The sequence below is a fragment of the Salvia miltiorrhiza genome, chromosome 7 (genome assembly GCF_028751815.1).
Source record: "Salvia miltiorrhiza cultivar Shanhuang (shh) chromosome 7, IMPLAD_Smil_shh, whole genome shotgun sequence".
NCBI lineage: Eukaryota > Viridiplantae > Streptophyta > Magnoliopsida > Lamiales > Lamiaceae > Salvia > Salvia miltiorrhiza.
In genome coordinates this window covers 16,865,543-16,881,738 of record NC_080393.1, presented here as the reverse complement: position 1 = coordinate 16,881,738, position 16,196 = coordinate 16,865,543, and the positions used below count along the sequence as shown (strand labels likewise).

The 16,196-nt window shown below is 37.7% G+C and overlaps 3 protein-coding genes across 3 annotated transcripts; all 3 read left to right on the top strand.

Annotated features, from left to right (window-relative positions):
- The first annotated feature begins 1,828 nt into the window (after positions 1 to 1,828).
- Positions 1,829 to 4,066, top strand: LOC130993897 (uncharacterized). The gene is made up of 3 exons (XM_057918933.1): positions 1,829 to 3,280; positions 3,367 to 3,893; positions 4,048 to 4,066. Exons 1-3 carry the CDS (start codon positions 1,829 to 1,831, stop codon positions 4,064 to 4,066), a joined length of 1,998 nt encoding a protein of 665 aa, XP_057774916.1.
- LOC130995625 (uncharacterized) lies at positions 4,052 to 5,052 on the top strand. Its single transcript, XM_057920982.1, has 3 exons — positions 4,052 to 4,311; positions 4,387 to 4,668; positions 4,752 to 5,052. Exons 1-3 carry the CDS (start codon positions 4,087 to 4,089, stop codon positions 4,911 to 4,913), a joined length of 669 nt encoding a protein of 222 aa, XP_057776965.1. The 5' UTR covers positions 4,052 to 4,086; the 3' UTR covers positions 4,914 to 5,052.
- A 4,906-nt stretch (positions 5,053 to 9,958) lies between these two features.
- Positions 9,959 to 11,991, top strand: LOC130995624 (F-box protein At1g67340-like). The gene is made up of 3 exons (XM_057920981.1): positions 9,959 to 10,331; positions 10,701 to 10,863; positions 10,994 to 11,991. Exons 1-3 carry the CDS (start codon positions 10,087 to 10,089, stop codon positions 11,714 to 11,716), a joined length of 1,131 nt encoding a protein of 376 aa, XP_057776964.1. The 5' UTR covers positions 9,959 to 10,086; the 3' UTR covers positions 11,717 to 11,991.
- The last annotated feature ends 4,205 nt before the right edge of the window (positions 11,992 to 16,196 follow it).

The following is a 16,196-nucleotide window of genomic DNA, read 5'->3' as shown; positions in this document are numbered from 1 at the left end:
GAGGATCTGTCCATCACTCACTACAGCAATTAACTGGAACAACAACCACCTACGGCTCTTAGCCTCAATAAAAAAGAATAAATCTCCACAAAATCAAAATAATAAGCATCTCTATGCTCTCAATAGTGTTGGTAGGTTTTTGGGTTGCAATGGCGGGATATAAATCCCAACACAACAAGCTACACGTGGAAGGTATTTGAAAAATGAAACAAGGACAATAGTATTTGTCGAATTAATGTAGTAAATGAAAATTCTATTATCCGTAATGAAGTTTCATTTTGACATACCTATATATTTTATGATTGGCTCACATTCCATATCTGTAATTTGATTGGCTCGGTTTACGAATGCTTAATTAGAAACCATTTTGTTATTCAAGATTTTATTTTATTAACGTGCTCACATGTTTATAGTTTTCAAACAATCTAATCAAATTCGTCTAAAATATTTGTATTTGATAAAAGTAGCATGATTCCTAGATTGGATTTTGCCAGCTCTGCTCGGGTACACTGAATTAGGCTTCTCCCCGAGTACAAAAAATAAGAAAAATATTTTAAAAATATCGTAATTTATTGTCTAAAACATCATGTATTATCGATGATATCCTCAACGTATAATGAAATATCAAATGGTTAGTCAAATCTGAAATTCGTCAATTTTTTCATGATGGAATGTTAATTAACAGGCGTTTGTTTGATTGATGTTGCAAATTTGCAATATGTGACATGTGCCAAAAGGGAAAGGGAAAACTTAGACAAATCAGCCTTGAATCAAGATTTGATTTTTAGTACAAGAGGGATATTATGGGTTCGACTTTATCATAATAAAATGGGTTAATTGCATGAAAATACACGAACTTTAGTCACTTTTCCATTCTGCACACGAACTTTAAAATTTACATTTTAAACCATGAACTTTGAATTCGTTCCAATTTTTCCTTAAAATTCATTTCCGATCATCGGAAATCTTACGTGTCCTTAATAGTGCCAGTTGGATGTCTGACGTGTCACGACGAAGACGACGTCGTTTTAATCGCGGTTGTCAAAACACCGCGTTTAGGCATGTGACGACGTCGTTTTACATAAGTCTGTCGAATTAATCTCTTAGATTAGGGCATTTGCAATTTTACAACTGTAAAAACTAAGGAGACGCCATTTTCACCGAGGGTTGAAGGTCAACAGCTACGGGGAGATCCTTGACGAAGAGGTGGTCCCAGCTTTCGTGTAATACTTTAACATCAATGGCAGACAGGTAGGTAATTTTCAACTGCGCGCATTTTTTTTGCTTTTGTCCAGTTGTTCGTAGGTAAACTCTGTAAAATTGTAGTCGATTTCCACGAATTAGGGTTTTTTTCGTGTTTAGATGTAGGAAAATTGGAGTAAATTGGAGTAATTTTGATGAATGCAGTTAGAAATGATTAATTCCTGAAATTTTTGCTATTCTTTTAATTCTATGCAGTGACGACGAATTTGGGATTTATATACATCATGGGGGGAAATTTACTACCGTGGGGTGTGCAAGAATGTATCTTGGGGGTAAGGCAGATCTCAGCATGCAAGATAGGGATAGATTTGGTTTCTTTGATTTAGAGGAATTAGTGCGTGAATTTGGGTATGCGAGGTGGGATTGCCTTGCTTGGAAAGCACCTAGGACACTTGCATTTTTTGACATACACAATGATGCTGATGTTATGAAAATGCTTAATATAAGTCTGTGCAAGAATAAATTTTGTAGTGTGTACGTAGACAAGGGTGAATTGGGTAGTGATAAAACTGTTGAACAGGGGAGTAAGAAGCCTTTACAATTGGGGAAAGAGAAGCCATTAGAAATGGGGAAAGAGAATGCAGGTGAAGTGGGGAAAGGGAAGACAATAGGAAAGGGAAAAGAGAAGTTGAGTAGACCCGAGAAGAAGAAGGTGAATAATCCAGTGGGAACTTCTCCCATTACTAGAAGTAAGAAGGTTATAGATGAAGGACAAGGTAGTGTTTCAGTAAGAACCTCTCCTATAACTAGAAGTAGGAAGGTGTTAGGATTGGGAGAGAATAGTTTGCCAGTGGAGACTACACCCAAGAAAAAGGGTAAGAAGAAGCAGGTTACTAGAACTTTAGTTGATGAGCCTATTATAGAAACAGACCCTGAGGATAGTGATTACATTATTCCTGAGGATGGTGAACAGTATGAAACAGATGATTCATTAGGTGACAATGAACTGGGCTCTGATGATGAAGAGTATAGGGATGCTAGATTGAACCTAAGACTAGTGGAAGGGGTAGTACAAGAAAGAGAAGAGGGAGACTTGCCAGATGATGTATCTATGAGTGAGGGTAGGAGTGCTGATCCAAGGGGTAGTAACACTGAAGGAGATGAGGGAATGCTATCTGATTACATTGTATCTGATGGAGATGTGGTGTCTGATTCCACAGATGAGGAAGAAGGATCCAAGAGATTGCCTAGAATCATGTATGACCCTAGGTGCAATCATAAGGACTTGATAGTACAGATAGGGCTAAGGTTTGAAAATGGTTATCAATGCAAGGAAGCTCTTAGAAGCTGGGCTATACTGAAGGGTTATCCTATTCGGTTTAGGAGAGTTAGTAAAAAACAACTAGATGCTAAGTGTAGACCACCATGTATCTGGAGGTGCTATGGGTCTGACATCAAAGACCAATGTACTTTTGCTGTGAAAGTGCTTGTTGGTGAGCACACCTGTCTTTTTGACATTCACAACAAGTTGGCAGATTACAAGTGGTTAGCAAAGCAATACATTGAGGTTTTCAGATTGAGGCCCTGCATGCAGGTTCAGGAGATGGCATTGGATGTCAACACTAGATTCTCTATACAACCCTCTTTGGGGAGACTGTATAGGGCAAAAGCTCATGCTTTAGAGCTCTTAAGGGGGTCAGTTAAGAAACACTACAATTCATTGAGGTCTTATATGTCAGAGTTGATGAGGGTGGATAAAGAAGGGAGGTTTGAGCTTCTATTAGGTGATGATTCAGTATTTAGGGGGCTTTATATTGGCTTCAGTGCATTAAGAAAGGGGTTCATGGAAGGATGTAGGAGAATAATAGGACTTGATGGCTGTTTTCTGAAAACCTATTTGGGTGGACAACTTTTATGTGCAGTTTCTAAGGATGGAAACAATCAGATGTTTCCAGTAGCCTGGGCTGTTGTAGAGGCTGAAAACGAAGAGTGTTGGAGTTGGTTTATAAAAATCTTGCTTGAGGACTTGGGTGTCACAGATGGTTTGGGGATCAGCTTCATATCTGATCAACAGAAGGTAATTTGTCTATTTGTTCATGTTGTTATATTATATCAACAGACTGCTTGAGTACTAACAACATTGTTGTAGTGGTCTTTTGATAGGGACTACAAAATGCAGTGGCAAGTCTTGCACCATTTGCTGAACATAGAAATTGTGCAAGACATGTCTACTGTAACTGGAAGAAAACACACAAAGGAGCAACACTAAAGAATCTTTTTTGGAGAGCAGTACGTGCATCATATCAACAGGAGTTTGACTTAGCAATGGAGGAGATGAAAGCTGAGAGTCAGGAAGCACACACAGATTTTATGAACAGGGAATACCACAGGTTTTGTAGATGCTTTATCTCTACACATTGTCTATCTGATATGGTTGATAATAATGTCTCTGAGACATTTAATGGCTATATAGTGAAAGCTAGGGCTAAGCACATAATCACCATGTTAGAAGACATTAGAGTTGCTTTAAGGGGGAGACAGTACAAAAAGCTGGGGTTGGTGACTGATAGTACTGAAAAAATATGCCCAAACATAAGAAAAAAACTTGACAAACTGAGATATGATGCCAGAATGTGCCAAGCCTATCCTGGTTTAGGTGGCAAATTTGAAGTAAGCTGTTATGATGATAGGTTTGTGGTTCAGTTAGGTGAAAAGCATTGTAGTTGTAGGCAGTGGGATATCAGTGGGATACCTTGCAAGCATGCCATAGCAGCCTTGCATTTTATGAAGGAGGAACCCACAGAGTATGTGCATGAATGCTACTTTGTGGAGAAATACTTGAAGGCTTATGCATATGGCTTAGAGCCTATCAATGGGGAAAAAATGTGGTCAAAGGGTGTTGGTTATCCAGTGCAACCTCCATTGATTAGGGCTATGCCAGGAAGACCAAAAAAGAAGAGGAGAAGAGATGTAGATGAGAGGGATCCAAACAACAACACACGGCTGAAAAGAATTGGGATTAGGATGACATGTCAAAACTGCCTTCAAGTTGGTCACAATGCAAGGTCTTGCAAAAACGAAAAGGTGGACAGAGAAGAAGGAAATCAGGTTAGATTATTAACTTAAATTTGTAATCTGCCATTGTCTTAATTTTCTTACATGATAAATGATTGAATTTTACAGAAGCCAAGAGGTAGGCCAAGGAAGCATCCTCTCACATGCAGTGAGAGGCCTACAAAGGAGAGGAAGCGGCGCACCACAAAGAAAAATGCTACATCAGCCATGAATGAAGACACTGCTCCAACTCCTACCTCAACTGATCCTGCTTCTACTGGTCCAGCCCCCACCTTACATTCAACAACACATGCAAATGCTTCCACAAGCACAATCATGAAAGAAAGAAACACGGCCTTAAAAGGACTTGGGGTATATGTTGCTCAAGGGACAGGGAACATATATGTCAATGTATGTTCCAAAAATCATTTCAAAATACTTCCTTCACTTCATTTGCTACCATTTGTACTAACTCAATTTTATTGCTTATGTAGATGTCTTCAAGGAGTGCCCGAGGAACTTTCGTGCCACCCCGTCCCAACACAAGGTCTACAACCAGTGGAAGCCAAGCATCTGGAGTAGGATCCTCCAACACACAATCTGCTCCAACTGCCCCAACAGGGTCCGCTCCAACACAAGAATCACAAGGAACCTAAGCACTAGATCAGTCCATTTTGTGTTTGTAAAATGTTGATGAAACAAATTCAGTGACTGTTTGCAAATGTTATGTACTATTAACTTATGAATACTGTTGTGTTTTTTGGTTGGCAGATCATCTTCTATCAATGAATCCTTATTTCAGTCACTATTTCTTATTGGCAGATGATTTGTTTTTTATTTGCAAATTATAGTGTTAAACACAAAATGGCCATTTCACAGGCTTCAATATTCCACCAAATTCTGCTAATGTCATTACAAAGGTTCAAGATCATACAAAATGTCATGGATTAAACTACAATCTATCTAAACATCAGCCCAACAAAATCAAAGAAAATGCCATCTCCACAACCTATCTAAACATTAGACCTAACACAATCACCAAAAGCCCAACAATGACAAGGCGTTGAACTACAATATGTCTCTCAATTCCCTTCTTTGCAGCCTCCAGAATGGCGAGTTGCACTCTTACCTCATGATTATGCTTCAAGAAGACATCATTTGAGTCAGAAATCTTGAAGTATTCCCCAATCCAAAAGTTGATCTTTTCACAGCAGTTCTCATGTACGAATGAAGAAGATGATGACCTTGGTTGAGAATCAACCCAATCAAAATAATTACACTACAACAAAATTGAAATAATTAACACAAGTGCAGCAAAATCAAGAGGAGGCGAAGAACTAATCCAAATTAACCTACCGTTCCATAAGCGCAACAGTAAAATTCGCGCCCAGGATTCTTAGTAGTTCTTGAGATCTCTTTTTTCACCGGAGCTTTACAATGGCAATTCCGTGAGTTCATTTCTGAGTGACATTGGCTGGAAGTCGCAGACGATGAAGGCATTCCACCTGATTTGCTGACGAACCCTAGATTGAGCTACAAAATATGAATGAATTGGGATAAGTAATTCATATTTAACCTAAATTAAACGATTCAGCGAGAAACGACGTCGTTTATCACTATTAAGAACGACGTCGTATAACATATCGGACCGGCAGTTGTGAGGCACACTTCCGGCTGCCACATAGGCGCCACCTCATGACCAAATTGGGGGTAAATGAATTTTAAGGAAAAATTGGAACGAATTCAAAGTTCATGGTTTAAAATGTAAATTTTAAAGTTCGTGTGCAGAATGGAAAAGTGACTAAAGTTCGTGTATTTTCATGCAATTAACCCTAATAAAATCCGGTGTACTGTTAAATAGATTTGAGTTCCTATATGGTTGTAGCTTTGCACCGAATTTTAACTTGCCATAATTAATTGCTTGCTGGCAAAACTTAAATTTAATAGCTATTCTACGGTCCTGCCCGAAACTCATGGACTGACCCGATTAGTCCGTCAATGTCTAAAATTGGCCTTATTGAAATTACCTTAATAAGCCAAGATAAAATGGGCAAAAAAAAATTTATTTCTAATTTGTCCATAAAATAGCAAGTAAAAGGAGGGTTAACTGCCTAAAAATTATTGAATTCTTATCGAATTTTAGTTTTTACGTACAAATTTTAATGTTTGATGTGGTAATATTGAACTATTTATTTAATCTTGTATGTGTCATGTCTTTACATTCTCTTTTTGCTATGTCTCAGTTATTTGCTTGTAGGGCTGGGAAGTTCGGGATCGGGTATCGGGTACCCGATTACCCGACCCGAAAAAATCGGGTATCGGGTACCCTATACCCGAAAAAATCGGGTTCGGGTTCGGGTTCGGGATCGGGTATTTAGGGTGTTAGAAAATCGGGTATCGGGTATACCCGAAATACCCGAATTAAGCTGTAATCCAATCCCAATTCCCTGCCCTTGTATGGGGTATTTAATTAAGCTGCTGCAGCTGCCAGCTGTAATCCAATCCTTCCCTTCCCTTGAATCCCATTTCCCAAGTTCCAAATTCTCAATCCCAGCAGCGCGGCGCCGATTGAAATCCAATTCCCTTCCCTTAAATTTTGAATTGAAATCCAATTCCCTTCCCAGCCCTAGCTCCCGCATGTACTGTGTTTCACTTTCCCAAATCAATTCATCCCTCCCAAACCAATTCCCAAACTGAACTCCCAGGTCCCAGCCCGCCGGCCCTCCTCTCGACCCTCACTCCAGAGTCCAGCCCCGCCCGGCCGCCCCACTCGCCGTCGCCCCTCGCCCCTCGCCAGCCCAGCGTCGGCGCGTCGCGACCCTCGCTCCTCGCCCCTCGCCGTCGCGACCCTCGCCCCTCGCGACCCTCGACCCTCGCCCCTCGCCGTCGCGACCCTCTCCAGTCGCGACCCTCGCCCCTCGCCGTCGCGACCCTCGCCCCTCGCCGGCGCTGCTGCTTCTTCTTCTTCCTCTTTTTTTTTTTAAATATGTACAGATTTGAAAGTTGCAGATCGGGTAATTTAGGGTACCCGAATACCCGACTCGGGTACCCGAGTCGGGTATTAGGGTACCCGATTTCAATTTCGGGGTCGGGGTCGGGTATAGGGTTTAGGGGATTTTCGGGTTCGGGTACCCGATTTTTTCGGGTAGGGTACCCGAACCCGACCCGATTCCCAGCCCTATTTGCTTGCGTGCCTACATATAAATTGTACTAGTAACACTATAATCTAAGTCAACTATACGATCTACATTAAAAATAAAAAAAGCATGTTAATTGTTGTGTTTGCCTCCCCTTTTATTTATTTCCTTTTTAATTTCTATCTTCGTTCTACTTCATAATTTCTTCACTTATCTCACTGCATTTTGTTCCTGTTTAGATTGCTGTAGTTTATTTCATCATCTTGTCAAATTCTTCTCTTATTATTTTGTACGTTTTCTGATATGCTTTTCTTTGGTTTGCTTATTTGATGAAAATTTACATATACAATCTCCTCTAAAAGACAAATCACAAAAAAATATGTAATGAAACAAAATTTACAAAATTAGATCTATTTAGAGTATTACAAATTAGCTCTTTGGTTTGCTTATTAATGCATGATATGATAAATGCACATCTGGTTTCTTAATAAATGCAGATATATGTTTACATTACCTTTCCCCTTCCACCAACTAAAAAAATTAAAAAGAAATTGGCACTTCCGAAATTTAGTTTAGTCGATTTCTTCCGTTTTATACTTTTTTTTATCACACACCAACCCACACTGTAACAGCTCGGCTCCAGACTTGACGGTTGTCCTCAGAGACCAACACAAGTCTTTTTTAGCGTGTTTTGTCCTCACTTGAAATTGCTCAAAGTCAAGCACGCTTAACTTTGAAGTTTTTTTCACATGGACACCAGAAAAGAAGATGCATCTTGTTGATATGAGTAGCACCTATCAAATCATTTAAACTCTCCTCGAATATGCAGTCTCATACCTGCATATTCTCATAATCCCTCTCGTTCGGGTGTGTTTCGATTCATTCATGTGCCCCTCCGCTTGGAAGTCTTAATCGGAGTCGTTTCTTGTCTGTGCCTCTTTGGCGATCACTCCGCATTTCGTCCCCGAGGGTTACACCCTCCAATGTCTCCCTCTCCTCACTCATCTCTTTTCTCTTTCTAAGATACAAAAATCCTCAAAAATTGTCAAAAGCCCTAAGCTCCTGCCTACCCATCCACCGCCTCTGTCCTCTGGCAAAGTCGCCGCCCCACACACACACATATATGGAATGGATAAAATGAGAACAAATTATTTCTAATAAAATAGGATTTTTTATAATTATTTAAGCTTCAATATTTTAATTTATAATTTTTCATTTTAAATTATACTATTGCCATCAACTTTTCCTAATTGCACAAATCTTGGATATTATAATTTAATGTTTTCTAAATTATTTCCTAATTAACAGCAAAACAATACGTACTTGATGACAAGCATATCAAAACCAAGCTAGTAACTTTTTGAATTTGCGGAGTTAATATATCAATTATGAAATACATATTTATTCACAGTGTACAACAAATTCCCATGTTTTAATGTAAAACACACACACACACACTTGATGAAAAAGAAAATCAATAAATTTCTAGACAAACCACAATAAAGATTGCGTGAGGTTTGAGGGTAGTTTTACAAGTTTTTATGTAATCCCAATATTTTTTGGTGAAAAACAGGTCTAATGTTGTTAAGTTCGAAACTTCGAGTTCTTGGACTTTCATACATATATTGATTTCTGAGAATTGTTTTTTAACATACTAATTTAGAAGTATGCGTTTTTTAGCTTACGCCAAAAAACAAAAACAAAAATATTCTTTGATGGCCAAATGAACCTTTTGCCACATTGCAGTTTGTTAATAAACCTTTGCACTCAAAATTACCTTGTCAAGTGTCTTAATTTGTTTTGTAGGAAAAATAAACTCAACAATAAATACATTATTTTAGGCTTAATAAGGTCTCACTTAAGTGACAAAGCTCAGTTATTCAAAAATTCATTTGTGATAGGTGTTGGGTTCAATCTCATCCGTGTACGATTATTTAAAAAATATACTTTGTTTGTTCACGAAACATCTTCGTGAGGAAATGGACACGGGAACAAGTTGTGTACACAATTTTTTTTAAAAAAAAATGATCATAGTTAATAAATTTGTTTTCAAAATGAGGGTCCATTAGTACTCTCTCCATCGCGCTTCAAATGATCCAATTTTTATTTTGGGTTGTCCCACTTCAAATTTAGAATTATTTAACACTATTTTTTGGATGGTCTCACCACCACTTTACACCTTTATCATACATTTCTTAATTTTCGTGTTCAATTTTTTTGGATCATTTAAAGCGAGATTAGAAGGATCAGTAAAAATGTATGTATAGATATATTTATTGATGATTTATTAAAATCCTATCGCAAGCTATATAGTAATAAAGCAAAAATCATCCCAAGCAGACAAAGCCATTAAATTCTGTGGCAGTAAATTCTGACGGTAAAATATTGTCCCCTTGTGTTTTCACTTTTCATTAACAGCAGTACAAACGAGCGCAGAAGGGATCTGGTCAAACTCTCTTTGACCGTCTTCTTTTAGGAAAATGCGGACAAAAGATGATACATAGGGGCAATTCTGTCATTTCGTGGCTCTAGCTCTTTAAAACGAGAAATAAATTAGTTTTTCTTATATTTCATATGTCGCCGTAGCTGTTGATGCCTCATTCCCTCTTTATCTCTAACCCCATATGCAAAGCCAAGGGGGCTAAGAAACGGTGAAGAATCTCACACTGGAAAAATCTAAATCTATTGTAGAATGAGAACGAGAAGAGGTCTGTGTTATCCGAAGGCGGCAGATTTCTGTGTGGACGATAGATTGCTCAAGAGAAGGAAAGTGGAGGCTGCTGCCGGAGTGCAAGTTGAAGGCCGGAAAAGGTCGCCGGAGTCGGGGGGACGACCTGATTTTTTTGATTCTCTGCCGGATGATCTAGTGCTGTCTGTTCTCTGCAAACTCAGCTCTACCGCTGGATGCCCAGCTGATTTCCTCAATGTTCTCATAACGTATGCTGTTTTTTTTTTTCTTCGAAATATTCAATCTCCAAAGTATTTTCGTATTTCAGTTTATAAAATGCGTACCGGCCAAAGGATTTATTCCATTTTGATATCTTTATTTTTATAAGATTCGCCTTGTGTTTATTCCAAAAGTTTTGATTGAAAACCTGTCCACTCCACTTATTTTGCGATATAAGTATTGTGTTTATAAATGGAAAAAATTGCGTACATGTATGACGCATTATGCATATTATATTACTCATAGTATATTTATTTATTTTTAGATTAATATTTTGGGTTACAATTTTAATCGATTTCTGGAGTGTTATGATTCTATGAATCTATCCTAATTTTCTTCTGTTTCTGATTAACCAACAGATGCAAAAGACTGAATGGATTAGGCCTAAACTCGATCGTGCTGTCGAAAGCATGCCGGAAAATGCTGGCGGTGAAGGCGAAAAACTGGTCGGAATCGACTCACCGGTTTCTCAAACTCTGCGCCGATACCGGAAATGCAGAAGCCTGCTACACCCTAGGCATGGTGCGTATTTTATTAATTTCCTGACGCCTCTCGAAATGTGATGAATTCAAAATTATCATTTTTCTTCTTTTAATTGTGGGGAGCAGTAAATCGTCCAATCACTGAGATTTATTATTATTGCTGGCGGCAGATTCGGTTCTACTGCTTGCAAAACCGAGGCAGCGGCGCGTCTCTCATGGCGAAGGCGGCGATCGCCTCCCACGCGCCGGCGCTCTACTCCCTCGCCGTCGTCCAGTTCAACGGCAGCGGCGGCACCAAGAGCGACAAGGACCTTCGTGCCGGCGTCGCGTTGTGCGCACGCGCCGCCTTCCTCGGCCACATCGACGCTCTCCGCGAGCTCGGCCACTGCCTCCAGGACGGCTACGGCGTGAAGAAGAACATAGCAGAAGGCCGCCGCTTCCTTATCCAGGCCAACGCGCGCGAGCTCGCCGCCGTCCTGGTGGCGTCCCCGACGGCGGTGGTGCCGCCGTCGTGGCTGGCCTGGAGCCCCCACCGGCACGGAGGCGAGGGCGGCTGCCCGCTGCTGAGCGATTTCGGGTGCAATGTGCCGTCTCCGGCGCCCCACCCGGCGAACCAGTTTTTGTCCGAGTGGTTCTCGAACCGGATCGGAAATGTTCCCGGTCCGGGTCTCCGGCTCTGCTCGCACTCGAGCTGCGGCAGACCGGAGACACGTAGGCACGAGTTTCGTCGGTGCTCGGTGTGCGGAGCAGTGAATTATTGCTCACGTGCTTGTCAGGCACTGGATTGGAAACTGCGCCATAAGGTGGAGTGCGCACCCGTGGAGAGATGGGCCGACGACGACGGCGACGTTAACGTCGGTCTTAACGGCGACGCGATGGAGGAGGACCGTTGACGTCGAGGGACTGTGAATGTGACGGTGACGGCACGGGAGTCTTTTTTGAACGGAAGGTATAGTTTTGGGGAGGAAAATACAATTTAGGAAGGATCCAAATTTTGTTGGGGTGGAAATTGAATTAATATAAAATTGTTGACGGTCATTTAATTGTACAGTGCCGCGGATGTAAAGTTGGACGTTTATTTAGAGCGACATTTTCTCTATCGTCTCTCTGCAAAATGTAATGCTAGTTTATTTGAGAAATATTTATTAATTGAAAGGATTTCTAATAATTTGGGTTTGTGATAAATTATTAATTTGTTGTAGAAGAGGGGGATGAATGATGTTAATGCTCAAAACATGGGACGAAATGATAGGAAAGAGTTGATGTTGTTAAGGAATAGAGAGCATATCACATGAAAAGTGGGACATGTGATGGGTAATAGAGAGGTATGATTTTCTTGAGAAGAAAGTGAAGCATTGATTCTTCCGATGTGTGAAGTAGTTGTGAAACAAAGTTAGGAGTGATAGTACAAATGCAAAGTACTATTTAATGAGGACCGATATACTGATTATGAAAAATTTAGTCTTAGTACCTTAGGTATATGACGTAAATTTATGCAAAATTCCCAATAGGTCAAACTTTTTCTAAAAAAAAATAATCGGGCAAGGACTAAGGAGTATTTGAAACTCTAACCTCTACGCTATTGGAAGATTTGAAATACCAAGGCTTGTTGATGCTAAAGATGAAGTTTTTTATGTGGTGTGTGTTGTATATTTAAAAGTTGTGGATTTCAATATCCAAGCAAATTGATAGAAACGAAATCTTCCGTGACTATAGGGTGAGAGAGACCGCAAAGGAAAAAAGGTTAAGATTTGCATCTTTAAAGGAGCATCCCATTTGCATTTAAAAGTATGCATGATTTATGAATCAAGCGTTCAAGCTAAGAATACATTGTGATTATAATCTTAGGGAATACACCAAAGAATGAGTATATTAAAAAGTACAATATCAAGCTGTAACATTAGGTAATAATAAGTTTCCATATTAGAGTTGGCTGGAAAGTAATTTGGTGAATTAAAAGATCACACTTAATTGCGCCCCCACCAATAAAAAAGAAGAAAAAGAAAATAGAATTAAGTGTTTGGATGGTGGGGATCATAGTAATTACAATGAGAAGTGAGGCAATTTACTGCTCCTTTTCTCAGCTGCACCACTTTTATATCTGGTCAAAATATGTCAGGTAGTGAGAGATTGACCAAACCACCACATAAGATCAAATTAAAAAAAAAGTGTTAAGAGAGAGAAACTAAAGGTGAAGATTATTGAAGTGGGAATGTGGTTGTCTCAGTCTGAGGGGAAGAAGAGCTTTATTTATGCCTTCTCTTCACCAAAAGAGAGAGAGAGAGAGAGAGTGTGTCCATGCAATGCAGATGCAGTAATGAAACAGGGGGCATTATGAGATGGTGGGAATTGAAAAATGAGAATGGGATGGCACTTATTCTTCTTTAATTTCATCACCATTATTACCACTGTTTACTATCTCAACCCAAATAAAAATGCTTCAGTTCAAACTTAGGCAGAATAAAGGAATAGTTTTGTGGTCCAAAATGCCCACAAACTCCCAATATCCCATTCAAATTTCAAACCCATGTGTTGTTTTGTTGGTTGAGTTTTCAAGTTGGAAACTAGTTGTTGGTTGGTTGAATTCCCAGCCAGGATGTACATAATATATAATAAGTATATTATACTATATATTTTTTAAATGATAAGTGCAAATATATGCGTAAAAGAGTATGAAATATTTTTATATACATGTGTGTGTATATAAGAATTTCTCTTATACCAGACTAACGAAATGTATGAATATTAAAGATATATCAAGATGTATAAGAATAGACCACTTTATAATATTAATAGAAATAGATATATATCTGGTGAAACAATGGACCATATTCTCAATCAATGTGCACCAATACAACTAACTTCTTTATTTCCTACACTAAATTAATTATGCGTATTTTGACACGACTCATATTCCAGATTATGTGATTTCCAGTTACGCGTTTTTCGTGTCTAAGAAAATCAAATAATTTTGGTGTTAGAGGCCATTATGTTAAGAATTAACTTCACCAGCTGTGATTGACAACTTACGGAATAAGACGTCATACTTTATTCGAATGAGAATACATAAATGTTACGAGAAACGAGAATAGATTTAGAATGTGATAATTTAAATTTTATAGTGGATATTGTTTTAATTATTTATTGTTTGTTAGTAATGAGGCCTAATTCAAGTTGTAAAATTAAGGTATTCAAAAGGCAAAAATTCTCTATTGTGAGAGATTTTGGGTTCAAATTTTGTTTGCCACTTTTGTGTAGGTAATGATCTTGTGAGCATGTAGTTTTCTCACTTTTATGTGGTGTAGAAGTCTTGTCTGCATGCGGATTGTTTATTTTCACTTTTGTGTGGTGTAGAAGTCTCGTCTGCGTGCGAGTTATTTATTTGATTATATAATAAATATTTTTGTAATTCTCAAAAAAAAAAAAAAAACTAGTTTGTAATTTGCATCAGTCATAACCGTAACTTTCATAATTGAAGGGATTTATTATTTATTTAATTATGGAAACATATAGTCTCTCTTTCGCAACAAAAAAATAAATCCTTGAACCGTTCCTAATCTTTTATTGCTTCTCCGTATTTTTTTCATTTCTTATTTGTTATTATAAATTTTGAACTCATTGATTTTTTTAATCATATTTTATTATATGTAATGTTCCTAAATTCGTGTCCTTGTATATTGAATTGTAATTATTGTTCATTTCAAATATTTAGATTTTAGTAGTATAATCTTTTGTTTATGATATTAATAAGGTTGTTCATGAAATGTAGTTTTTGTGCAATTTGAATCTTTGAAATTTCAGAGAGATTAAAACTTAAATAAAATCTACATATATGTGAATACTAATCGACTGATAGAAAACTAGGGATTCGGGTGGAACAGAGAAGATAATTTGGTGGGTAATTAAATGGTCCTTTGTCTCATAAAATTGTGAGCAATTTATTGTATGAGAGCGTCACATAAAAACATGAACATTTCTATTTTTATACATTACTCTTTTATTTTTTATATCACTCATTTTCATATTCATTCACAAAAAATCATCATGGTCTATCACTACTTTTCATCAATTAACTCATTATTTTCACAATACTTTCTAAAGAGGAACCTATTTTTCACTCACAATAACTCTTAACTAACATTTCTTAAGATTTGTGTCACTCCCAATTATTCATATTTTGTGAGACGGAGAGAGTATGTCTGACCTTATTAGTAGACTGGTCGAATGCTAACCGTCAAATTTTCTTTTATCCAAGGCTTAGATTTACTTTCATTTTTAAGACCAAGGGAAATTCTCATTAACATATATAGGATGGAGAACCATATATATTCAAATAACAAACACCGAATTCTCATTAAGACCGAAATTCTCATGCATTGATTTTATCTAATCTAACGGTCAGCGTTCGTTCGGTAACGTTCAACGGTAATTTGTGTTGAACGTATCCAGGGTTTGAACCCCAAAAACCCCAAATGTTTAATAAAATTTTTGATGTGTTCAACCCGCATAACTGACATGTTTAATGGTTCTCCATTCTCTACTTATTTGTAGTTCTCTATGGAATGCGACCATATGTGTGTGTGTGTATGTGTGTGTGTGTGGAGAAGATCAAATGAGAATGGACAAATGTGGTGATAATGGAGAATGATTACAAGCACCTTATGCAGCATATATACTGGCTTATGCAATCATTCTTCATTCTCACCACATTTGTCCATTCTCATTTGATTTTTTTCCCTAAATATATTATAAATGGTAATTAGTGTATAAATACATGAACTTTACTCACTTTTTGATATTTAACTTGAACTTTAAATCCTAGTTATATAAATACATAAACTTTACTCATTTTTTGTATTTAACATAAACTTTAAAACATAGTTATAAATACGTGAACTTTAAACTTATTATTCAATTTTTAATATGTTTTTCATTTTTCTCAAATTAAAGTTGACTTGGAATGCTTGAATCTTAATTTGGACATTTCGGCGCTGAGATACGGCGTCGTCATTTTTTGTTAGAGAAAAATAGCCCAAAACCAAAATATGAAAGTGAACGATAAAAATTTGTTTACAAATTTCACACATTCGGAAAGCAAATTTCGTCTTTAAGATTTGGGGATTTCAAAAAAATCCATTTAATCATTCGGAAAGCCAAATTCAGAAATTCGGAATATAAAAAATGGATCAAAAATTGAACGGTGAAGATTAGTTTTTATAGCGAGAAATTGTCTTCGTCAAATTCAGGCATTCCAAGATAGCTTTAATTTGGGGGGAAAAAATGAAAAATAAGTAAAAAATTTAATAAGTTTAAAGTTCATGTATTTATAACTATATTTTAAAGTTTATGTTAAATACCAAAAGAAAATAAAGT

Bases quoted from the DNA above. Each gene is read 5' to 3' on its own strand.
- LOC130995624 (XM_057920981.1), top strand. From the start codon at position 10,087: ATGAGAACGAGAAGAGGTCTGTGTTATCCGAAGGCGGCAGATTTCTGT. The intron at 10,332-10,700 runs GTATGCTGTTTT...ATTAACCAACAG, and splicing joins TTCCTCAATGTTCTCATAAC to ATGCAAAAGACTGAATGGAT. The intron at 10,864-10,993 runs GTGCGTATTTTA...TGCTGGCGGCAG, and splicing joins CCTGCTACACCCTAGGCATG to ATTCGGTTCTACTGCTTGCA.
- LOC130995625 (XM_057920982.1), top strand. From the start codon at position 4,087: ATGTGGTCAAAGGGTGTTGGTTATCCAGTGCAACCTCCATTGATTAGG. The intron at 4,312-4,386 runs GTTAGATTATTA...TGAATTTTACAG, and splicing joins ACAGAGAAGAAGGAAATCAG to AAGCCAAGAGGTAGGCCAAG. The intron at 4,669-4,751 runs GTATGTTCCAAA...TTGCTTATGTAG, and splicing joins CAGGGAACATATATGTCAAT to ATGTCTTCAAGGAGTGCCCG.
- LOC130993897 (XM_057918933.1), top strand. From the start codon at position 1,829: ATGGGGAAAGAGAATGCAGGTGAAGTGGGGAAAGGGAAGACAATAGGA. The intron at 3,281-3,366 runs GTAATTTGTCTA...GTCTTTTGATAG, and splicing joins TCATATCTGATCAACAGAAG to GGACTACAAAATGCAGTGGC.